This window comes from Ips typographus, linkage group LG13, assembly GCF_016097725.1.
Source record: "Ips typographus isolate SLU linkage group LG13, UJ_Ityp_2.0, whole genome shotgun sequence".
In the NCBI taxonomy this organism is placed as follows: domain Eukaryota; kingdom Metazoa; phylum Arthropoda; class Insecta; order Coleoptera; family Curculionidae; genus Ips; species Ips typographus.
The window spans coordinates 501,082-524,985 of record NC_138434.1 but is presented as its reverse complement, the minus strand read 5'-3'; the positions used below and the strand labels follow the sequence as shown (position 1 = coordinate 524,985).

General features: G+C 36.7%; 3 protein-coding genes and 2 long non-coding RNA genes across 15 annotated transcripts in view; 2 read left to right on the top strand and 3 right to left on the bottom strand.

Moving 5' to 3' along the window:
* Window positions 1–928, bottom strand: part of CaMKII (Calcium/calmodulin-dependent protein kinase II) — a 43,717-nt gene extending 42,789 nt beyond the window's left edge. For 3 of the 6 annotated variants that reach the window (XM_081991354.1, XM_081991356.1, XM_081991357.1), the window contains exons 1-2: window positions 413–567; window positions 162–351 (exon numbers count right to left, since the gene is read on the bottom strand). In XM_081991354.1, the coding sequence (XP_081847480.1) occupies window positions 162–226 (65 nt within the window). In that variant the 5' untranslated portion in view covers window positions 227–351; window positions 413–567. Of the gene's footprint in view, window positions 1–161; window positions 352–412; window positions 569–775 lie in introns of those variants that run through there. The other 3 variants (XM_081991353.1, XM_081991355.1, XM_081991358.1) reach the window with 3 other exon arrangements.
* The window catches only part of LOC145736894 (uncharacterized), a 23,768-nt gene extending 8,461 nt beyond the window's left edge, over window positions 1–15,307 (top strand). Inside the window, exon 2 of the long non-coding RNA XR_014180139.1 lies at window positions 15,186–15,307. This is a non-coding gene — a long non-coding RNA (uncharacterized LOC145736894). The remainder of the gene's footprint in view (window positions 1–15,185) is intronic.
* On the top strand, window positions 2,326–10,991 carry LOC145736881 (glutamine--fructose-6-phosphate aminotransferase [isomerizing] 2-like). 4 transcript variants are annotated; one of them, XM_081991342.1, is made up of 14 exons: window positions 2,326–2,471; window positions 3,728–3,835; window positions 3,958–4,047; window positions 4,446–4,554; window positions 4,608–4,812; window positions 4,862–5,003; window positions 6,976–6,999; window positions 7,297–7,314; window positions 8,641–8,792; window positions 8,852–9,070; window positions 9,120–9,342; window positions 9,784–10,028; window positions 10,162–10,317; window positions 10,372–10,991. In XM_081991342.1, the coding sequence occupies exons 1-14, from the start codon at window positions 2,465–2,467 to the stop codon at window positions 10,744–10,746; spliced, it is 2,073 nt and encodes a 690-aa protein (XP_081847468.1). In that variant the 5' UTR covers window positions 2,326–2,464; the 3' UTR covers window positions 10,747–10,991. The 4 variants fall into 4 exon arrangements, with proteins under 4 accessions (XP_081847468.1, XP_081847470.1, XP_081847469.1 ...); XM_081991344.1 differs by lacking the exon at window positions 6,976–6,999; XM_081991343.1 differs by lacking the exon at window positions 7,297–7,314.
* On the bottom strand, window positions 7,822–8,108 carry LOC145736891 (uncharacterized). Its single transcript, XR_014180134.1, has 2 exons — window positions 7,952–8,108; window positions 7,822–7,889 (listed from the first exon to the last, which is right to left on the bottom strand). It is a non-coding gene; the product is annotated as an uncharacterized LOC145736891 (long non-coding RNA).
* Sirt1 (Sirtuin 1) lies at window positions 13,756–23,904 on the bottom strand. 3 transcript variants are annotated; one of them, XM_081991347.1, is made up of 7 exons: window positions 23,722–23,904; window positions 20,797–21,114; window positions 20,105–20,748; window positions 19,769–20,046; window positions 17,185–17,396; window positions 16,723–17,131; window positions 13,756–14,253 (listed from the first exon to the last, which is right to left on the bottom strand). In XM_081991347.1, exons 1-6 carry the CDS (start codon window positions 23,870–23,872, stop codon window positions 16,737–16,739), a joined length of 1,998 nt encoding a protein of 665 aa, XP_081847473.1. In that variant the 5' UTR covers window positions 23,873–23,904; the 3' UTR covers window positions 13,756–14,253; window positions 16,723–16,736. The 3 variants fall into 3 exon arrangements, with proteins under 3 accessions (XP_081847473.1, XP_081847472.1, XP_081847474.1); XM_081991346.1 differs by having other exon boundaries at window positions 13,756–17,131; XM_081991348.1 differs by lacking the exon at window positions 23,722–23,904 and adding an exon at window positions 23,078–23,708 and having other exon boundaries at window positions 13,756–17,131.

The window sequence follows — 23,904 nt, the reverse complement described above, 5'->3', positions numbered from 1 at the left end:
GTAAAATTCGTAATTGATATTATTATATCAAAAAGTGTACTATAGTTGGGACGTCGACTGCGTCGCGGCGCCCACTCAATCTTGGCCAACTTATATTTAAATCCAAGCTAATTGTGACCTCCACAAAAAAAGCTGCAATTTGTTTTTTTTTCGTTACTTACTTGCCCAACTCTTCTTTTAGGTCGTAGTTATCGCTGAACCGGGTACAGGCCCTGGGAACTGCCATCGCACTTAATTACAGAAACACCACCGTCGACGTTCTGCCGCTGTACAAATCGCGGTCAGCAGGCGCACTGACTTTTGTTAACTATGCCACCCGGTATACACCGACGCTCTTATACTTGCGGCGGCCTTAAAAAAATTACTTTTTTCTCTCACCTCAAACCAAGAAAAAAGGGACGACGGCACTCACCAACACGTACAAACGCAAACTTGGATCCCAGCGAAATCGGTTTTAATGTTCTCCCGTTCTCGTCCAGCGGGATCTAACCTAAAAGATCAATATTGGACTTCGTTTCGATTATACACGACGCTTTACGAAGTGCCGGCTTGTGTAAACCACGTTGCCGACACTTTAGTTTAGTACCAAAGTGAGAGGGAATCTTTTGTATTGGGGGAAAAACCTGGTAGGCATACATACAATCCCATTGACTACCCCCTCTACCAAATTACTGGCATTTAGCAAATATGATAAAAAATAGGAAGCTGAGAAAGTAATTTTAAAAACTGTATAGAATATTATTGTAAAAGGTTTACACAAGGCAAAATTAAGTACCTCTGAATACTCCATCTTACATCTTGTCTATTAGGCCTTCCGTATTAAAGGTTTTTACAGGATTTTCAAAATTTGCTTCAAATCTTCCAGCACTTTTGTACACCGGTTGTCTGCTATTTCCCTCCATTCTGAATCAGCTTTATTCATTGCATTTACTCAGCTGAACTGCTAAAAACACAAATATTTCCTTTGCATAAACGCCAAAATTACAAAAATTGTTTTTAAGGTTATGTCATCATAACGTATCACGGCTGTCTGTCAACTGTCAATATTTTTTAATGCCAGTGTTGGTCACGTGAACTGCCTTAAAGACTTACAGAAAAAAGTCACGTGACGCACCTACAACTAACACACTAACAATGTATTGTATTATTAACAAAATTTTGGACTTCGATTTTCAACTTGAAACGTATCGCACGTCTGTTTCGTGGGCGCCATTTTTGTCGCTAAGAAACCACGTTTCTTGAAACGGTGTTCAGAGAAATTTGGAGTTGACGACCGAATTCCGCAGCCGGTCGAGTGGAAATGTGGGGCCTCTAAGTGGAAACGTGGATTCCTAAAGGTCTACGGGGAATTGTCTTGTGCGGTGCACTTCCAGGAGGCGGAAAGGGTGAAAACCTAGGTCAAGACCACGTGGATGTGACAGTGACGGTTATAGTTTCCACGAGGAATGACTATATTTTTCACTCGGATCGTGCCTTTAAGGCGATTTTTAGTCCTATTTATGCAAGCGGGAGAGATGAGAGTTTCTCAGACGCACGCAAGTGCCTCTTCCGCGGATCTTTCGTAATCGTGAATCGCGTAATCGCGTTATTTAATCTGGCTGAACGTCTCACTGACGAGTGGCCATCGTAACCACAACACACAACCACAACACACATTAACAAAATTTAATGCACGAAAATTACCAAAAAAACTGGCAACATCGCAAGCGTTCGAGGACCGAGACGTTTATTTTTATATTACTATTTACAAACTACCGGGAATTTATCAAAAACGCACAATCGAATAAATTCAGTGTTGGCGATCGATATGGGTACCATTGCGACTCTAAAAAAAATCCTAAACGTTCATCGTACCGTTTCTTTTTTGCGTGGGCATTTTCCTTTCTCGTTTCAATCCGTCCTTGTTGTGTAGACGCGCAAGGAGATTGGCGCCGTTGTCATGACAACTGCATTACTTTGGCGTCACGGGATGTTTTTAATGACGTAATCTTGGGTCAAACACTGTGACACCACACTGTATATTGTACAATTCTATGAGGTAAGCCCCCTTAAAATGATCTATACAAATTACGACATAATTTAAAATTAAAGTTGCCTTCATGCTCCATCTATCCAACAATCATGAAACTATTGATAATCTCTCACTGAAATTACAGAGTTAAAAGTGCAGAAAACTAACAAAATGTTTCACAAGTTTAGCATTGGCAACACTGCGACAGCTGACCGAAATGTCAAAGATTACGAACCGATCCGTTACTTTTCGGGCGTTTCTGTCTGGTTTAGCCAGTCCACGCGTGCAACAGACAGAGATGACAAGATGCACGGAACGAGTGACAGCTGATACGTCTCGATAATTTGTTTATATGTTGGCTTTTTGACGTTTCGTATAAAAAGGCTGGGGTTTAAGCAATATTTTTCAGTCTGTTGTTTATTGTGTATGTGAGTGAATATTTGTTAATTAATAATGTGCGGTAAGTATTATATTGAATATTGCCACATGACGTTATCCAAGTAACTTCCCTACTTTTTTTATCAATAATTCATTTATAAATACAACCGGTTGTCAAACACTTTTATTCCACATAAAAAAAGCAATAATAATTGTTATTCCTAGCAAGTATAGGGCGCAGTTAGGCCCCTTTCGTGCATTTAAATAAACAAAACGGTATTTTAATAGTTCAGTTGTGTAATAAACTGGTTTGTAAATGCGTGAATTATGAAAAAAATTTTAGCCACAAGCTGCAAAAGTGAAAGTTGCATAGTAGAGAATAGAGAAACATTGTTTTTATCTTGATTTTTGGCAATTATTGTTGTTTTATCCTTATTCAGGCTATTTTACAATAGAGAGTTTTCCATGAAGTGATAAGAGTTCTGAATACCTTATCAAAGTTGGTTTAATCCTTTGAATATATGGAATTAAAGGTTTTGACAGAATAAAGTGTTAACTATTTTAATAATTTATCAAGTGGACGAATTTCCCCAATCATCTCAAGACCTGTCTGTTAATTTAGTTGACACTATCAGATTTATAAAAGCTACTTAATGGAAATTCAATTGTTGATAGCAAAATCCAGTCGCCATCAACCTTTCAAACTGGTTAACCCTGACTGGTACAAGAACAAGGAAATTCCATTCGGGACACACCTTTTTCTGGGACCAGTCAAAATTTCCTTTTACTTCCCATATTCTTGTCTGATTAGGTAGTATCCAAGGGCATCAAGTTCCATCCCAATTACTTTCCTTCCTGTACTCTACAGGCTGACCTTACAACATTACTTACACAATCAGGGTTTGGGATAGGTTTTGTCTAATGAATAACCTTGTACCACAATTTTGACGCAATATTAGTTATTCTTCTTCATAAGAAATATTATAGACTTTCCCTTTCAAGCTTTAAACTGTTATACAACTCTCTAGCCTTGGCATTATTGTCAATCTGAGAATGTTACAATCATTAAATAAGATTTTATAGAGTACAAACTGTGCAGAGTATTTGTTTGTTATTGGTCAAAAAAACTGTCTTAAATTAGGCTCTAAAAATGTGTTCCCTGGATGACTCAAATACAATCCATATTTTTATTAAGTCATCAATGTTATTTGTATTTAAATTAACACTCTAAGAAACTCTTGAGATAAGAAGATGCCTAAACAATTACCCAAAGCAAGGTTCGATCATCAAGTGGGGAGTGATGTTTACTCACTTAACCAAAAAACCTTTTTATTGCAGGAATATTTGCATACTTGAATTATCTCACCCCGAAGAAGAGGTCAGAGATATTGGAACTGTTGGTCAACGGACTGAAACGTTTGGAATATCGTGGCTACGACTCTGCAGGTATTTACAATAAGTTTCTGATACAGGATGTGGCAAATCGTTGCCCGCCCTGTATACGCAATTAAAATTCCTTTAACGTGCGACAACTTTCGTTTTGTACCTTTTTCTGTATTTTTTCGTAGGCGTTGCAGTGGACTCTGTGGCCGGCCATGACATTACTCTCATAAAAAGACCTGGAAAGGTGGCTCTTTTGGAGGAAGCAATTAAGAAAGGTGAGTGGCCGTTATTCACTTTTTTACCTACCACAGAAAAAAAACTAGTAATCTATGATAATAGATTCGAAAAATAATTGTTTTACCATTAGCAACATTCTGGCAGGTGAATAAATCTAATCTTTTATGGATAGGGGATTCTAAAGTACACTACAATTTTGATGGATCTTCCTTAAAAATGTCTAGATTTCAGATAACATCATATTAATAACATGATGTTTTATGTTATTGATTAGCTTATTTCTAAATATAAAATTTGAATGTAAATTATCTGAAGAGGCAGCAAATATTTTTTTCAGGTGATGATATTTAAAAACAATCTATAACAACTTTTCTTAATAAACTCTATAAAAAATTGTACAGGGTGTGTAAAATAAAAACTCAATTTGTTATTTCAGTGAGCAGCACCTCTGAGCTTGAAATCCTAATTGAAACTCATTGCGGTGTGGCTCACACCCGTTGGGCCACCCACGGTACGCCAAACGAAGTAAACTCCCACCCTCACAGGTAATGTCACGTTAATTTGGGTGGAACTCGCCTGTAGTTGAGTAAAAATTCAGGTCGGACGAGAGCAACAGTTTCGTGGTGGTACACAACGGTATCATTACCAACTATAAGGAGGTGAAATTCTTCCTGGAACAGAAAGGTTACAGTTTCGAGAGCGAAACTGACACCGAAATCATTGCGAAACTGATTTTCCACTTCTACCAGCAGCATCCGAACTTTTCGTTCAGGGAATTGGTGGAGAATGTGGTGCAGCAATTGGTGAGCGCATTTTTCAGTTTGGAGACTTTTTTAATGGAATTTTGTGCAGGAAGGTGCCTTTGCCCTTTGCTTTAAATCCAAGTTTTTCCCGGGGGAGTGCGTGGCCACTAGACGTGGCTCACCCCTTCTGGTGGGAATTAAAACCAAAACCAGACTAGCCACCGATCACATTCCCATTTTGTACGGCAAAGGTATGGATCATTTTGCTTATATTTAGGTTTTTGGTTTTGATTTTTAACTTTAAACTGAAGCTGTACATAAATAAAGCTATAACGAAGATTAAGGGGGAGTTGGGAAGGTTAAGGCGACGTGGACTTGAAGGTAATTTTAGTAGGTAATCACACTAAGTAGCATGTTTTTGTGTTTTGCATGGTAATACTTATAAATTTGTTACTAACCGGGATTTTATCGCCTAATTTGCATTATGTACGAACTTACGGAAACTTTGGGTTTGAGCAGTCAAATTTTGCAGTATTTAGTGTGGATTTGGTTTACTTATTGCACCTATAATGTTACTAAAAAATTCTATTTTAAGGGGTGGAGAGTTACAAGGTGATAGTAATTATTGTAAAATCACTAAAATTTAATTTGTATGCTTCATAAATTGGTGATACTGGTCAAAAAGTGATTTGTACGCTTTAAGTTGGTGTTTCAAGGTTTTTAACTCAAACTTTGTCATTTTCTAACTTAAAGTTGACTTTATTAAAGAAAATTGATCTTTTAGCTTGTTTTTCAACAAATTTGATCATTTCATGCTGGAAAATTGACTGAATGATTTAGAATTTTAATTTGTAAGTCAATTTTGACCCAAATTCCAACAAATACTGGTCGAGAATTGATTTGGACGCTTTAAATTTGTTTATCAAGTCATTTTCAAGTTTTTTGGATCAAACTACGTCAGTTTCTGGCTTTAAAGTGGCTGCATCACAGAAAATTGACCTTTTAGCTTGTTTTTCAACAAATTTCATCACTTTATGCTTGAAAATTGACTTACTTAACTAGAATTTCAATTTATAAGTCAATTTTGACTCAAATTCCTACAGATACTGGTCAAAAATTGATTTGGACGCTTTAAGTTTGATTGTCAAGTCATTTTCAAGTTTTTTGACTCAAACTACGTCATTTTCTGGCTGTAAAGTGGCTGCATCACCGAAAATTGACCTTTTAGCTTGTTTTTCAACAAATTTCATCACTTTATGCTTGAAAACTGACTTACTTAACTAGAAATTCAATTTGTAAGTCAATTTTGACTCAAATTCCTACAGATACTGGTTGAAAATTGATTTGGACGCTTTGAGTTTGTTTATCAGGTCATTTTCAAGTTTTTAGACTCAAACTACGTCATTTTCTGACTTTAAAGTAGCTGCATCATAGAAAATTGACCTTTTAGCTTGTTTTTCAACAAATTCCATCACTTCATGCTTGAAAATTGACACCGGCCTAAAATTCCAACTTGTAAGCCAATTTTCCAAGTGTTTTGACTCAAATTCCAACACTTACTAATTGATACTTGATTTGGACGCTTTAAATTTGTGTTTCAAGGTTTTTAACTCAAACTTTGTCATTTTCTAACTTAAAATTGACTTCATCATAGAAAATGGACCTTTGAGGTTGTTTTTCAACAAATTCCATCACTTTATGCTTGAAAACTGACTGACTGATTTAGAATTTCAATTTGTAAGTCAATTTTGACCCAAATTCCTACAGATACTGGTCGAAAATTGATTTGGACGTTTTGAGTTTGTTTTTCAAGTCAATTTCAAGTTTTTTGGCTCAAAGTGGCTTCCTTATAGAAAATTCACCTTTGAGGTTGTTTTTCAACAAATTACATGACTTCATACTTATCATGACGTCATTTGATAACTATATATTAAACGACGTCACAATCATTGGATAGGATATACTTGTACATATCTAAATCAGGGTTTTACTGGTATATGTCACACCTAGTTGCTTGTAAATAGCTATATTACACCAATAACCAACCTAACTTCTTTCTGGGGCTTTTTTAATCATATTTTAACCCTCTAACCAGTATTTTTTTGTTAATATCAAGTGTTCTAACTAACTAGATTTATGTAAATTGTATGATTATTTTATTAACCTATTGTTTGTTGTTTTGGTACTTTGTTTCCTTCTCTCTGGACTGTTATGGGAAATTAGAAGAACCTACACACTCACCTAAAGGTAGATATTGTTTCTTTCTACTAATACTTTATGTTTTTTTAATAACACTGTTTGTGTCGTCCTGTTAAGTCTCAAATGTGCATATCAGTGGTTTGCATATTTGAGATTTTGTTTAATAACGTTTTTAAAGATAAGGCTTTTGTCTGGTTGTTGTAACTGTTTGCAGGTAAATATCAACATTGTTTACCTGCAAATCGGTTACGCTCTAATCTAGGATTTAGTTGTGTCTTGTTGATTTTAATCCGTTGTTATTTTTTTACTTTTTTTTATTCTCCCCCGGACCTTGTTGCAAAGCAGACGCAGAAAATGATCCAGGTAGTTAATCTTATTATTTTTCGCCGCTTTCAGCGCTGGTTTACTACCCACTTTCCTTTTTTAAATGTGTTTTGTGGTCGCCTATCTAAAGCTGGGTTTATACAGCGCACAATGCATAACATTGAACAAGAAATCACAAGTGTTTCTTTTTGGTGTTTATACAGTCGCACAACATATAATTTTTAACCAATGAAAAGAGATTCTGATAAATAACTGAAAAACAGAACTGGCAATACTACACATTTTTATTTGGAATCGAGAATATACTTACTGCAGAGTGAGGGCAGAAGACCTTGTTTTGGGCTAATTGTGGATTTTTTGTCTTGTCTTTCTGCAGAAATGGCCCCACAAGAGCTAATAACTTATGGAACATTCTGGAGTCATTTGAAAAACTGCTCTGTATCATGTTTTTCTGCAAAATGAACTATTTTTTCAAAAACACTATGTTCGTTGCGTTTTCTATTCATAGATCGCGTTTTAAACCTCCGTATTCTCCTTTTCTTGACATCTAAGCTTAATGCTGTAGCTGCAGCACCCATCAAGAGTAGAAGCCCCAATTGTTGCCAAGGTTCCATCTGCAATTGTTTAATAAATTCTTGATGTAAAGAGAAACTAATTAGCTCTAGATAATTTTTACTACTAAACTCTGTTTTTCCGTAGACACTTCAATTGTTTTTATTGCACTAAATGACCAAAAAATCACAAATACAAAATCAACAACCAACCACAATTTTTGAACAATCCAAATCCACAATTCATAAACAAAACAATAACACAATGACGGACGGCGGATGTCAAATACAATGACGGACGGCGAATGTCAAAGTATGACATTACAAAATTTTGCGCACGCGAACAGTTGTTTTCGCATAGAAAGTTAAAAATTATGAACTTTTTATGCGGTATTGTGCGCTGTATAAACGACAATAGGTATTAATGTAAAGCCAACTTTCTATGTTATGCATTGTGCGCTGTATAAACCCAGCTTTACTATTTAATACGAGGAGAGTAGGTGGGCAAAACCGATCAGTAACCGCCGCTTCTTTAATCAACTCACAACTGGGTGCAGGACAGATAAACACTTAAAAATTGTTGACTCTCTTTGAGCCTAATCGTCACTAAAGACGGGTAAGTAGCTTGGTACTCTATTTAAGTTCAATTTAGTGCACAAACTTAAGTCTTACATCAGTGACTTAAGTGAACACTAAATTGGTACAGTACACGGTGTGCTTTTGGTTGCCAAATATGCCCTTTATTACCTACTCAAAGGTGAAGGACATCAGGGTTTTCTGTTTGAGTGTCGTAAAACGTTTGAATTGTCTTTAGATCATCGCCCTCATGGACGTGCCGAGTTTCCTACACTGCCCAGAACCGGTTCCACCGAGTTTGAACCGTTGGAGGACAAACAAGTGGAGTATTTCTTTGCTTCTGATGCCTCCGCCATTATCGAGCACACTAACCGAGTGATTTACTTTGAGGTTGGACTAGCTGTAAGATCATTAAAGTGTCAGGACGTAAGAGTTGTTGTTAAACGTAGGACGATGATATTGCGGCCGTCCGTAATGGAATCCTAAGCATCCACCGTTTGAGGAAGGGAGGCGCTGACGACCCCAACCATCGCGAAATCACCACCTTGAAAATAGAACTGCAGGAAATAATGAAAGGCAACTACGAGTACTTTATGCAAAAAGAAATTTTCGAACAACCGGAATCGGTGGTGAACACCATGAGGGGACGGGTCAACTTTGCAACCAAGGTCCGTGTACAGGTCGGTTAATCAAACGATACTAATAAGTTTGGTTTAGACTGTGACTCTGGGCGGTATCAAGGAGCACATTCCCGAAATCAAACGGTGCCGAAGACTGATGCTGATCGGTTGCGGCACGTCGTATCACAGTGCCGTCGCCACCCGTCAACTCCTGGAGGAACTCACCGAACTGCCGGTGATGGTGGAATTGGCCAGCGATTTTCTGGACCGGACCACGCCAGTTTTTAGGGACGACGTTTGCTTCTTTATATCGCAGAGTGGTAAGTAAACGTTCTTTTTTTTATTGTAAAGTAAAAGTCATGTCTTTGTTAGTTTGTGGCAAAAGTAAAACTGTCTGGGGCCGCCAATAAACAAACCTAAACACTCTCAACAAAAAAATTAACATGAAAACGTCCATAAATAAAAGTCCTAAATAAAGTTTTTCTTGCACAAAAAAACCTCTTTTTCGGAGAGAAAAAAATTCAACAACACAAACTGTCACCGCTATTTTCGCCATATTGGAAAATTTGACCAGCGCCTTCTAGTTTTTCTTAAAGTATAGTAGGCCATGACCGAACATGAACGAATGACATATAATTTTGACAGTTGACAATTTATATAGTTTTCGTTCATAAACACACTGAAAAATCATTAAGACTTTAATAAATGTATTGTAATTTTGTTGCATTTTGGTTTCTTTTAATAAAATTTGACTTAACAAGGTGAAACCGCTGACACACTAATGGCGTTGAGGTATTGCAAGCAACGTGGCGCCCTTATCGTGGGCATTACCAATACGGTGGGCAGTTCCATTTGCCGCGAATCCCATTGCGGAGTGCACATCAACGCAGGCCCGGAAATTGGTGTTGCCTCGACGAAGGCCTACACCAGTCAGTTCATTTCGTTGGTTATGTTCGCTTTGGTAATGAGCGAAGACAGGTTGAGTTTGAAGAAACGACGCGAAGAGGTACAGTAGCGCTGATTTATCCAAACTATACAGGGTGGTCCGTTCGATAGCCAATTAAAAAAATAAGTTTTCCTAATGCATGTTAAACTGGACCATCCTGTATATAACACAGTAATTAAACGCAACTTTGCAGATTATTGAGGGATTAATAAACCTACCGGAGCAAATTAAGCAAGTTTTGAAACTGGATGGGAAAGTCAAGGTTTTAGCGGAGGAATTGTACGACAAAAAGTCGTTACTAATCATGGGGCGCGGTTTCAACTTTGCCACCTGTCTGGAAGGTGCTTTGGTGAGTTTAAAGGCATTGTTAGCTTTAATTACTATTATTGTGTTGTCCATACAGAAAGTAAAAGAGCTAACCTACATGCACAGTGAAGGTCTTATGGCTGGCGAACTAAAACACGGTCCCTTAGCCCTAATCGATACGCACATGCCGGTGATAATGATTGTGATGCGCGACCCGGTGTACAACAAATGCATGAACGCCCTGCAGCAGGTCAAGTCGAGGGACGGTAATCCAATTTTGATTTGCGAGGAGGCCGACAAGGAAACCATCTCAATGGCCAGTCAGTGCCTGGAAGTGCCCAAAACGGTCGATTGTCTTCAAGGAATCCTAACCGTCATTCCTATGCAACTATTGTCGTTCCACATCGCCGTTAAGCGCGGTTGTAACGTGGATTGTCCGCGAAACTTGGCTAAAAGTGTTACCGTCGAGTAACTGAGTGTATTTTTTAATGGATTAAGTTTTAAATAGAGATCTCCTTTAAGTAAGATATTTTCATGTTTATTATTGTCACTTAATAGGGTTTTGAATGATTTTTTAATATATTTTTGTATTTATACTTCTTATGTGCAATATTACTCAACACTTTAAATGTTATATTGTATCTATTTTTTTTTTTAGTCTGTACTTTGTTGTATTACTGACAATTGAAAAATTTAAATATATGTATACCCTGATTATTATTTAATTTTATTAAATTTCAGTCGTATTTTTATTTAACGATTTAAACATTGTTTTATTCACTAGTTTAGGACATTTGTAGAGGCTTCTGGCAATATTTAAACATTTTTCAACGGTTTTGGACAGTTGGAGAGGCTTCTGGTAATATTTAAACATTTTTCAACGATTTTGGACAGTTGGAGAGGCTTCTGGTAATATTCAAACATTTTTCAACGATTTTGGACAGTTGGAGAGGCTTCTGGTAATATTTAAACATTTTTCAAAGGTTTTGGAGAGTTGGAGAGGCTTCTGGTAATATTTAAACATTTTTCAAAGGTTTTGGACAGTCGTAGAGGCTTCTGGCAATATTCAAACATTTTTCAACGGTTTTGGACAGTTTAGAGGCTTCTGGCAATATTTAAACATTTTTCAACGATTTTGGACAGTTGGAGAGGCTTCTGGTAATATTTAAACATTTTTCAACGGTTTTGGACAGTTGGAGAGGCTTCTGGTAATATTTAAACATTTTTCAACGGTTTTGGACAGTTGGAGAGGCTTCTGGTAATATTTAAACATTTTTCAAAGGTTTTGGACAGTCGTAGAGGCTTCTGGCAATATTCAAACATTTTTCAACGGTTTTGGACAGTTTAGAGGGTTCTGGCAATATTTAAACATTTTTCAACGATTTTGGACAGTTGGTGAGGCTTCTGGTAATATTTAAACATTTTTCAACGGTTTTGGACAGTTGGTGAGGCTTCTGGTAATATTTAAACATTTTTCAACGATTTTGGACAGTTGGAGAGGCTTCTGGTAATATTTAAACATTTTTCAACGGTTTTGGACAGTTGGAGAGGCTTCTGGTAATATTTAAACATTTTTCAACGGTTTTGGACAGTTGGAGAGGCTTCTGGTAATATTTAAACATTTTTCAAAGGTTTTGGACAGTCGTAGAGGCTTCTGGCAATATTCAAACATTTTTCAACGGTTTTGGACAGTTTAGAGGGTTCTGGCAATATTTAAACATTTTTCAACGATTTTGGACAGTTGGTGAGGCTTCTGGTAATATTTAAACATTTTTCAACGGTTTTGGACAGTTGGAGAGGCTTCTGGTAATATTCAAACATTTTTCAAAGGTTTTGGACAGTCGTAGAGGCTTCTGGCAATATTCATACATTTTTCAACGGTTTTGGACAGTTTAGAGGCTTCTGGCAATATTTAAACATTTTTCAACGATTTTGGACAGTTGGAGAGGCTTCTGGTAATATTTAAACATTTTTCAACGATTTTGGACAGTTGGAGAGGCTTCTGGTAATATTCAAACATTTTTCAACGATTTTGGACAGTTGGAGAGGCTTCTGGTAATATTCAAACATTTTTCAACGATTTTGGACAGTTGGAGAGGCTTCTGGTAATATTTAAACATTTTTCAACGGTTTTGGACAGTTGGAGAGGCTTCTGGTAATATTTAAACATTTTTCAAAGGTTTTGGACAGTCGTAGAGGCTTCTGGCAATATTCAAACATTTTTCAACGGTTTTGGACAGTTTAGAGGCTTCTGGCAATATTTAAACATTTTTCAACGATTTTGGACAGTTGGAGAGGCTTCTGGTAATATTTAAACATTTTTCAACGGTTTTGGACAGTTGGAGAGGCTTCTGGTAATATTCAAACATTTTTCAACGGTTTTGGACAGTTTAGAGGCTTCTGGCAATATTTAAACATTTTTCAACGATTTTGGACAGTTGGAGAGGCTTCTGGTAATATTTAAACATTTTTCAACGGTTTTGGACAGTTGGAGAGGCTTCTGGTAATATTCAAACATTTTTCAACGATTTTGGACAGTTGGAGAGGCTTCTGGTAATATTTAAACATTTTTCAACGGTTTTGGACAGTTGGAGAGGCTTCTGGTAATATTTAAACATTTTTCAAAGGTTTTGGACAGTCGTAGAGGCTTCTGGCAATATTCAAACATTTTTCAACGGTTTTGGACAGTTTAGAGGGTTCTGGCAATATTTAAACATTTTTCAACGATTTTGGACAGTTGGAGAGGCTTCTGGTAATATTCAAACATTTTTCAACGATTTTGGACAGTTGGAGAGGCTTCTGGTAATATTTAAACATTTTTCAACGGTTTTGGAGAGTTGGAGAGGCTTCTGGTAATATTTAAACATTTTTCAACGGTTTTGGACAGTTGGAGAGGCTTCTGGCAATATTCAAACATTTTTCAACGATTTTGGACAGTTGGAGAGGCTTCTGGTAATATTCAAATATTTTTCAACGGTTTTGGACAGTTGGAGAGGCTTCTAGTAATATTTAAACATTTTTCAAAGACTTTGGACAGTCATAGAGGCTTCTGGCAATATTGAAACATTTTTCAACGATTTTGGACAGTTGGAGAGGCTTCTGGTAATATTTAAACATTTTTCAACGATTTTGGACAGTTGGAGAGGCTTCTGGTAATATTTAAACATTTTTCAACGATTTTGGACAGTTGGAGAGGCTTCTGGTAATATTCAAACATTTTTCAACGGTTTTGGACAGTTGGAGAGGCTTCTAGTAATATTTAAACATTTTTCAAAGACTTTGGACAGTCATAGAGGCTTCTGGCAATATTGAAACATTTTCCATAAATTTAAGACACTTGTAGAGGCTTCTAACAATATTTCAACATTTTTTAAATTTTTTGGACACTCGTATTGTCTTATTATTGATTTGAATTTTTACCTGTTGTCACCATAATGACTATGTAGTGTAATGAAATGGTAAAATAACAATACAGAGTGTATAAGAAGAAACAATAGCTTTATTGCTTTAATACCGTAAATCCTTAAATATGTACACACAAATATAAATAGAAAAAAAAAACATAAAAATAAAAATCTGTATCTTGAAAGTGAGAATAATATCGAACTTATAATATGGAGGACGATTAGTATATAATACATAATAAAGTGTAAAACAGTAGAAGAAATGTACAAAAATACTTAATAGCAAATCATGATGTCAGAACGTTTGTAAACGATTGTCCCGTACGGTACTTAAGTGTAAAAAGAAATTTTAAATGCAAAAGAGAAGCCTTGATATGATATAATCACCTTAAAAAATAAATAACAAGAAATTTCGACCTATATATTATACAATTAATCTACACGAACTTGTTTATAGATGCGGGTTTTATGTTTAATTAACGTCTATCATAAGACGCGATTCAACGCTAATTTGTAGTGGCCAACGTGTACAGAGCTGTAAATGTACAAAGTGTCAATCTCTGCACGTGCGCCAACTAAAGAAAAATAAACAACGATAGGAAAATATTATATTACAATTTCGAGAATACGTCACCAATACGGTTTATAATATATAATTGACATTTGGAACCTTACAAACTAATTTCTCAACTTGACACTGGGTTTGACAATCATCCACTCCTTCCGCAACTTATTAATCGAGTATATAATATTGCACCTAACTTTTGTCAAATCAATAACCTAAAAATTTTCTTTGGAAATTATAGTAGAAAAAATAATTTAAATACAGCAACAGAAAGTTGTAGAGAAGTTATAAATACGACTCCGAGATCAATTCCAACTTGTTTGGACACGTTTCGAGTATATTAAATCGAAATGTACTTAACTTAAATGGTGTTTGCCAATTTTGGGTCATTTTTGTTTTTTGGCAACATTGGATTTTGATTTACACAAATAATGTGCCGTTTGCTCTGTGACAAATGACACAAAATTGGATTCATTGCAAGAGTTGATGGACGGTAAACCGTAAAGGATTGCTTAATCCCATAAGCGCAATGTTGCCGTTTACTGTTTACCGTCCTTGGATAGAGCACACCTTATTCTTTTACTAATAATACACTAATTTGAACTGTTTTGCCAGCACTCTAGTGCAATATGGAACACGTATCATTGATTTCTTTTTAAAAATCCAAAAATGCGCGACAAAAACCGTAAAAAAACTCACTTACCTAATACTGTGTCGTTAACCTCAATCATTCGCACAAACTCACTCCAGAGATGTAAAATTTGCGGAATATTACATTTATGGAAATTTTTCCAGAAAATTTTCGCTAAGTATCCGGAAAAATTGGAAAATATGTACTATTAACTTGCGAGTAAAAAATTTTCTGAAAAAATCTTTTCTTGACAATTCTAGTTTTTAATTTTTCAAAGTCAAACGAGTGGTCAAAAAAAAGTGTATGAGAAGGTAAAAGTTGCATCCCATCGAGGTGCATTTGTGGCAAAAAATTTCAGACCTCTAACCTGAAACGTTTCTGAGATATTGAGTAAAAAGCGAGAATCAACTTTAACGCCCTCTAGCGGTTAAACGGGGCAACTTAGCCGCGCCCGCTCAACGTCACGTGATAGCCCCGTTCATTAGCTGTCTTTTGTTATACGGTGGTTTTGTACAGGGTGTTTCAAATAAGCGAGTTTTGGACGATTTTCTGGAAAGGTGCACCAAAATTTTCTGCTTTCGAGGAGGGTGGTCAAAGTAAGGTTTGTCTCTGGTAACTAGAAACCTCTTGGACCATTTTAAAAGTACCAGAAACCTCTAAATGCTACTGAGAACTTTCTGAAAAGTACCAGAGTGTTCTACAACTATATTAAATTGCCAGAGGTCTCTAGGACCATTTTGAAAGTTTCATAGATCTCTAAATTATATTAATAACTTTCTAAAAAGTGCCAGAGGCCTCTAGGACCATTTTGAATGTGCCAAGGACCTCCAAATGCTCCTGACAATTTTCCGAAAAGTTTTAGAACCCCCCCAGAATCAGGGTTTCCACTTACCGAAGTGAAGGAGTTAAGACTAAAAGTAATAATATAAATACAGTTTGTTCTTACCCTTTATGGTGCAAACAACGCGAAAGTGACGTCAGGATGACGTAATTTGACAGTTGGTTAAGTTACGGTGTTGTCAAACTACGTCATTGTGATGTCACACTCTGGTTGCTCCATAAAGTGCCAAAACGAACGAAACCTACATTCATTTCAGCTCGTTTGTGTTTCCTTGCATTATCTTAAATCTCAAATACATAGTTTTGAGAGTTTTGGACGATTTTCTGGAAAAGTGCACCAAAATTTCGCTCAAATCGGAAATTTCTTCATTCGAGGAGGCTGGTCACAGTAAGGCTGTTAGAGCAAAAACAATTGAATATCGATACAAACATTTTACATCAAGTAGGCCTAGGATTTGACGTAGATTCCAAAAATCGAATAAAAAATTATTAATTTGGTTTGTTGCTCAAATTTGGGACACCCTGTATACTGATGGATTATCTACAAGATTCATATTTGGTATTCTTTTTATATAATAAAAATTAAACAAGTTACAAGGAGGTTAAAAATTCATTGAATCACCCTGTAGATTACTCCATTGTTTTGACAATTTTTGTAGCCCTTGAAATTCTCTTTTGACCACCCTGTATAGCGATTCTACCTAAAACTGAGTTATTTACCGTTTTAACTGAGTTGTTGGTTGCAAAGTTTGATTTTGACAATTTTCACTGTAACATCCCGTAACTCTGTTATTTTGACAGTTACAGTGTGGTTCAATATACCAATTTGTAGCCCTTGAAATTGTCTTTTGAACACCTTGTGTACCACATATGAAAATTTCCAAAAATTGAAATTTTCCGACTCGAAAATTACCGCTTTTACATCTCTCCGACTCACTCTTAGTTAACAATTAGTTCCATAAAAAAATATATTATACAAAGTGGGAAACAAACAATAACAACACTAACCTGGTACTAAAAATCTAACAACATTCCGACATCGTGTCGGAAGCGCAGTCGTCACTCGAACTTTTTTCGTCCGGATCGTAGTAAACCTCCGCCCCGGGGAACACGTACCGGCTGGGCGGCATTAAATGGAACGAATTGGGCGGTAAACGGTCCGCCAGACTCCGTTTGACTTTGGGCTGCCAGAAACCGCGCATGTTTTGTTTTTGCTCCGTGTGGGTGGTTTTTTTGCGCATGTCGCATTCGTCCGCCGACTTTTTAAAGCTGCAGGACGCCGTTTCGTGCGCCGTTATATTCAAAGAAAACGTCGTTTCTTTGCTGTCCTGTTCCAAATCGGTGAAATTCGAATTGTCGCCTATACCCGAATCCCTCGCCGAATCTATACTAATGTGTCTTTCTTTGAAGGATTTACCTGGAAAATTTCATTTTACCAACTTATGTCTTAGAAAGCTAAAAATCACTCACTTTTACAACTGCACGTCATCTTTTCTTGTCCTAATTCGTCGTCTACTTCACAAGTACAACGTACACTCTCCTCAGTATATTTCAATTCTATTTCGGCGTTGTCCCTCCATTTACTGAAATCAAAACCTGACGGCTGCTCAGAAGGTATCAATTCTGCGCACTCCACCAAATTCTGTTCAGTAAACACGCCTTCTTCCCAATTTTCACCCAACCTACAAATTTTATCACACTAAGCAAATCTCAAATTATAATGAGAATTTTAAAAAAAGTCAAGCTTTCTTAAATGGAATGGTGGAAAATTATCCCTCTCCTCTAACTATATGTGTCTGTTTCCTTCATACTGCCACTTTTATTCACTTTTAAACCCGGTTCAAGTCAGAAACGTCACTTTGACAGCAATGCATTTCATATGACAAAGTTCAACTACCAGTAGCAGTTCAACAATTGTTATGGTCGTAGTTGGCTGTGGTTCTAGCTTACATTGACAGCTGTCATGTAACAATTGTTTGCAACGCTATCTAAGACATACGCTTTTTGTGACAATTGCCATTCATAGGCGACCTGACCTGATAACAATTATTGAACGCCCGTTACAACCGAGCCTACTAAAGATGACAGGTGTACTTCTATGACACGTCCTAACTTAATTACTATGACAGCTAGAAATTTTGTTGCAACGTCAAAATATAGCCCGTAATCTAAGCTTTCATTTATCTGGACACAATTTGAAGAATTACAAAAAAAAAAACTAGATTTTTGGTCAAAAATAGAGCGGCGCAATGGAACAAGCTTTTTAAAAATGTTCATAATTTGACAGCTCCCAAATTGGTTCTTGTGACAGTTAGGAATTTCGTTCCAACGTCAAAATCCTGCCCAAATCTTCCGTTTTCTTTTGCCAAGACAGGGTTTTTGATGAAAAAGCCCTACAAAGTAAGAAAACCAGCCTAGAACACTGTTGCGCACGCCACACTTAAATACAAAACTATTGTTATTCTTCTAAAATATTTTTCTCCAGAAAATATATTTTTTGGAAAAAATCCCCTAATCTGGCATCCTTGATGTGTTTCTTGCCTAAAAACTGAATTATCAAAGTCACGTGACGTGTATTTTGCCATTTAAGCTTTTACAATTGTTACAATTGGATTTACCAATTTTTCATAGTTTAACGGCGTTTTGAAGGTCACGTGACTGTTTTTGACAATGCCAACTGGCCTTTACAGTGTTGCAAGCTCGAAAAATTTATTATCAAAGTCATGTGACGTGTATTTTCCAATTTAAGTTTTTCCAACTGTCTCAATTCAATTTACCAATTTTTCAAAGTTTAACGGCGTTTCAAAGGTCACGTGACTGTTTTTTTTTACAATGTCAACTGGCCTTAACAGTGTTGCAAACTGAAAAATTGAATTATCAAAGTCTGAAAACAAGGTAGGGGTACAGTCAGAGAGAAAAGCGCTGTCAAAATTTGCACTACCAGAAACACAGTTTGAAAAGACAGTCAGCGACAAAATCGTTTGCTAAACTCACTTGGAGTGAGAAAATAACAGTTTTAAGCACATTTTTGGAATCCTCATTAAATTTCCTATCTACTAACCTAAAAAAACACTAAAAAATCGAGTATAGTCAGTTAGAAAAACAGTATCAAAGTTTGAACTGCCAGAAACACAGTTTGAAAGGATAGTCAGAGACAAAATCGCCTGTAAAACCCACTTGGAATGAGAAAATGACAGTTTTAAGCACATTTTTGGAATCCTCGTTAAATTTCCTATTCAGTTACTTGGAAAAACCGTATAAAATGTGGTACAGGCTGGGAGAAAAGCAGTATCAAATTTTGAACTAAAAGAAACACAGTTTGGAAGGACAGTCAGGGACAAAATCGCTGGTGAAACCCACTTCTAGTAAGAAAATGTTTGATTTAAGTACATTTTTGGAATCCTCATTAAATTTCCTATTCAATAGCCAAAAAAAAAACAAAAAACATATCGATACAGTCATGGTGAAAAATGGTGTCAAAGTTTGAATTGTTAGAAACACAGTTTGAAAGGACAGTCAAGGACAAAATCGCTTGTAAAACCCTCTTGGAATGAGAAAATGACAGTTTTAAGCACATTTTTGGAATCCTCATTAAATTTCCTATCCACTAACCTAAAAAAACACTACCAAATTGAGTACAGTCAGAGAGAAAAACAGTGTCAAAGTTTGAACTAACAGAAACACAGTTTGAAAGAACAGTCAAGGACAAAATCGCCTGTAACACCCATTTGGAATAAGAAAATGACAGTTTTAAGCACATTTTTGGAATCCTTATTAAATTTCCTATCCAATAGTCTAAAAAAACACTAAAAAATCGAGTATAGTCAGTTAGAAAAACAGTGTCAAAATTTGAACTAACAGAAACACAGTTTGAAAGGACAGTCAAGGACAAAATCGTCTGTAAAACCCATTTGTGGTGTGAAAATGACAGTTTTAAGCACATTTTTGGAATCCTCATTAATTTTCCTATCCAATAGTCTAAAAAAAACACTAAAAAATGTCAGTCAAAGTGACCTAAACCCTTTATGTGTTAAAAAACCTTAATCATACTTACATTCGACAAAGATGATTAATAATGACGTCACAATCGCCCAATAGCTCCACGTCAAAGTGACAGTGCGAGAGCGGTTCTCGATTAATGAGAATCTGGGGCACGTGAGCGGGTAACGAGCTGGGAATCAGCGCCACCGGACGTACTTTCAGCGAACTACCAATCACTAGAAGCAAGTCGCATTCGGACTTGTCCGCTGCCATTGCTTCGTGAAAAGTATCAGGAAGGCCTTCCCCAAAGAATACTATATCAGGTTTCATTATTCCCGACAATACCAAGTCCTGTAAGGAATTTTTGGGTGTGAACTGGTTAGTTTAACACAATTTTCAGTTAGTTTACCTTGTAGTTGGTGGCTTCAGTACCGAAATCGTCTGTAGAAACCGAGCTTTCCCCGTCAGAATGACAAATTTCGCACAAAGGAATCTTCTGTGCCAGAACCACGTCCCTAATCTTGTCAGCGCTGACACGATGTTCGCATTTCGTGCACGTGGCCGTGGCAAACGAACCGTGACACTCAATCACTCTGTCGATATCCGCCTCCTTTTCCAACGTGTCAATGTTTTGCGTGTAGTTTCTTAGCAGTTTCTGGTGTTTTTCCAGCAACTTTATGAACCGATGACAAGGACTGGGCTTAAATTTGCCCGGATAAATGTCCTTGGCGAACTTAAAGAACGGTCTGGGATCCTGAGTGAAGTAGTTTATATCGAACATGGCCTGAGGATTGGGCAAGTCAGGAAATTCAGCGGCCAAGCGAGAGTAAATCCCATCCCTGGACCGGAAATCGGGAATACCGCACGATACAGACACTCCCGCTCCTGTGAGCACTATAATTTTTTGGGCTCCCTTCAACAATCGCACCACATCGTCCAGCGTGTTTACGTGTCTGAGTTTGCTCCGTCTCGGCGGTTCTGCCAGCATATTGATGATGATCTTCCACAAAGTTAAGTCCTCCACGTACTGAGGTATTTGATCCAAGTCCACTCCTGGAAACCACTTTACAATCTACCCTAAATCCGTAACAATAAACTTACCTAATTCCGTTAATATCATTCGGGGATTAATGCCTTTTTGCATCTGTTGCTGAATCCAAATCATACTTCCTGCCATCGGTTTCCACTCTTGACCGCTCAAATTTGAAAGTCCGCTCAGTTCGCTCAAATGACTCACCGTGGACGCGTTATCGTCATCTTCTTCCTCCTCATCCAGTTGGTCTGCGTTATCTGTGCTGAAGAAGTTTGATCCACTTTCCAGTAAATCCCCCGAATCTGTATGGGGAGACGTGTGTTGTGAATGCAACAGGGACTCCACAGTAGATGGTTCGTAGCCTGAATCGCAATCCGTAGTCAAACCTGTTAAGAACGTGTTCTTGTTTAATTGGTTGAATTGAAGGGAGACAAAGTATATTTAACACAGTACTTGGGTAGTATTGACTCAAAAATCTGTTACACTGACATACCTACAAATAAATGACAAACTAGACAGATTTATAATTAAATTCTAAACCACTTATTTACAATGGTTTTGACATCACGTTCCTATAATGTAAAGAGTCTGATAAGGTTTTTGATAAGGCTTTTACACATAAAACGCTTTATACAGTGTGCATTGGGGACTTGTTACCAAAAGTAAGTTTTGATTCAATTATTTGTTTTAGGTTTGCATTGTTCGTTTCCCCTAAAAACTTGATGGTTTTTGACACCCTAGAAGCTTCCTCCAAGTAGTAAAGTGAGTGGATTTGAACAAAAGCTTGGACTTTGCAGTCATATGACTTGAAAAGGTAAGACACAGATTAGTCCAATAATGGGCATTACTGGAGGTACATTGGAATTTTGAAAACTATTAGGTAATAGAATTGGGAATTAGGAACGAAATTCTTCTATACATCTACCATTCAAATTAAAACATAAATAAAGTTTGGTAGGTAATTTCAATGAATTCCATTGGAATACAATGAAAAGTTATGAATTTTGTAATTTTACTTTTAAAAGCTTTCACGTTCTCTAGCGACATAACCCTACCACTAACCCATCAACTTTTATTGGTCAATAGAAAGCTTATTTCATTGGCTATCCATTGACATATAAAAGTTTATACAAAGTGTGGCAAATAAGCTGGTTATTGACGATTGAATGAAAGAATGCACAAATCAAGTGATCGAAAAAATTAGTCAATTTTGACACCCTCTAGCGGGCAAACCGTCTAACCTATCCATTCAAATTGGGAGACTGTTAGAAAGCTCGTTTCATTGGCTCTCCATTGACGTATAACGTTCTAGCAAAAATAGTGCAATTAAGCAGTTTTTTTGAATATTAAACAAAAGAATACACCAAAAAAATTGGTCAATGTTGCCGCCCTCTAGTGGCCAAACGGTACCACTAACCAACCGACTTTTTTATGTCAATGGAAAGCTCATTTCATTGGCTTTCCATTGATATATAAAAGTTTATACAAAGTGTGGGAAATAAGCTAGTTATTGACGATTGAACGAAAAAATGCACCAAAAAAAGTCATTAAAAAATGAGTCAACTTTAACGCCCTCTAGTGGCTAAACGGTACCACTAACCAACCGACTTTTCTACGTCAATGGAAAGCTCATTTCATTGGCTGTCCATTGATATATAAAAGTATATACAAAGTGTTACAAGTACGCGTGTTATTTAGGGTTTACAGACAGGGTGTCCCAGAAACACTTTTTGTCTGGTTAGGGCTAATTTGACCGTGGAAAATTAAGAAAACACTACAAAGCCTACTACGATGTAATGCACAGAAATTTCTTGAAAAAACTATTTTGCAAAACACAATTTTTACAAAAATTTCGTAAGGGTCAAATTTGCCTGAAACACCACCGCTATTCTAATGGGTTTTGCGTTACGTTGGCCACTTAGTGCAAGCGAAAATCGACTTTAATGATTGTATTTCTACAGTTTTGCTACGACACTCACTGTACTAGGTTTGTGCCAAATATCAGGGCTCAAAAAAAAATCTCAAAGAAGTTACCAGAAAAATGTTTAGTTAGTTTTGACAGCTACAGGGTGATTCAAAATGTATCAATTTAAAGAAGACATTTTTTAAATAAGTGACCTAATACCGGTAATCAGAGAAAAGGAGTGTTTAATTTGGATGCATCATTTCTCTCTTCTCTCCAGAAATTGAGGTTAGGTTAGGCAAACTAAAACTAGGAAGATGAGTCTTGTAGAATACAGTACATTAAAAATAATTCCAATTTGACTTCAAAGTGCACTTGGCAGTGGGTCTGCTTGGCAAATCCAAGCAAAATGACCAATTTATAGGTTAGATGAATGTTTTACTTACTAAATTTTGAATTTTCCAAGCATTTTTGTCTTTTAAACTTAAGATTAGATATTATGTATACCACAACACAACCACAAATAGAGGGCTTAAGGCTTTTTCTAAAACCAAAGATGAAGACACCCTAATACTAATTACATCAAAATTTATAAGTGTAAACATTAATAAAAACAAACTGACGTCATATTCTTAGGTTAGGTTCAGTAAATTGAGGTTGGGAAAAAAACCTGTAAAATGGCAACTTTCATCCACCAATACCGGAATAGAGTAAATGTCAACAATTCCGTAAGCTGTCAAAAAAAAAAAAACGTGGTTTCCCCAAAAACAAATGACTAAACAATAACAAAAGAGTGTGTCGTCAGCGCGGCGCCGTCCTTGACGTCAAACAAAACGTACAAATTCTGGGTTAAATAAAAACAACAGATTTTTTGACTGAAATGTGTGGTTTTATTACGTTAAAAGCTCCCGACTAAAGCAGTAAAAATTTATCGATAAACTGGGGAAAATTAAACGCGGAAAATTTTTGGATGAATCGTCACCGAAACGTCACCACGCCTACAAAATGGCTTCGCCTTTGTTTTGTCGGCGCCATGTTGGATCGAAATAAACGCGTCGTAAACGACCAAAACATATTTAAGAATTTTTACCTTCTGTGGTGTCGATGGGGGCCGCGTCGGACGCGGAAAATCGAGGAAACCTTTCGTTAATACACATACCACCGACAATGGACGGTCCATGGTCGATTTTTAATCTTTTCGCACTCGATTCGTAATCTTGCACGTCAGGAATGGAATCCATCTTTGACACGAATCGCGAACAAAAAGCGTTTC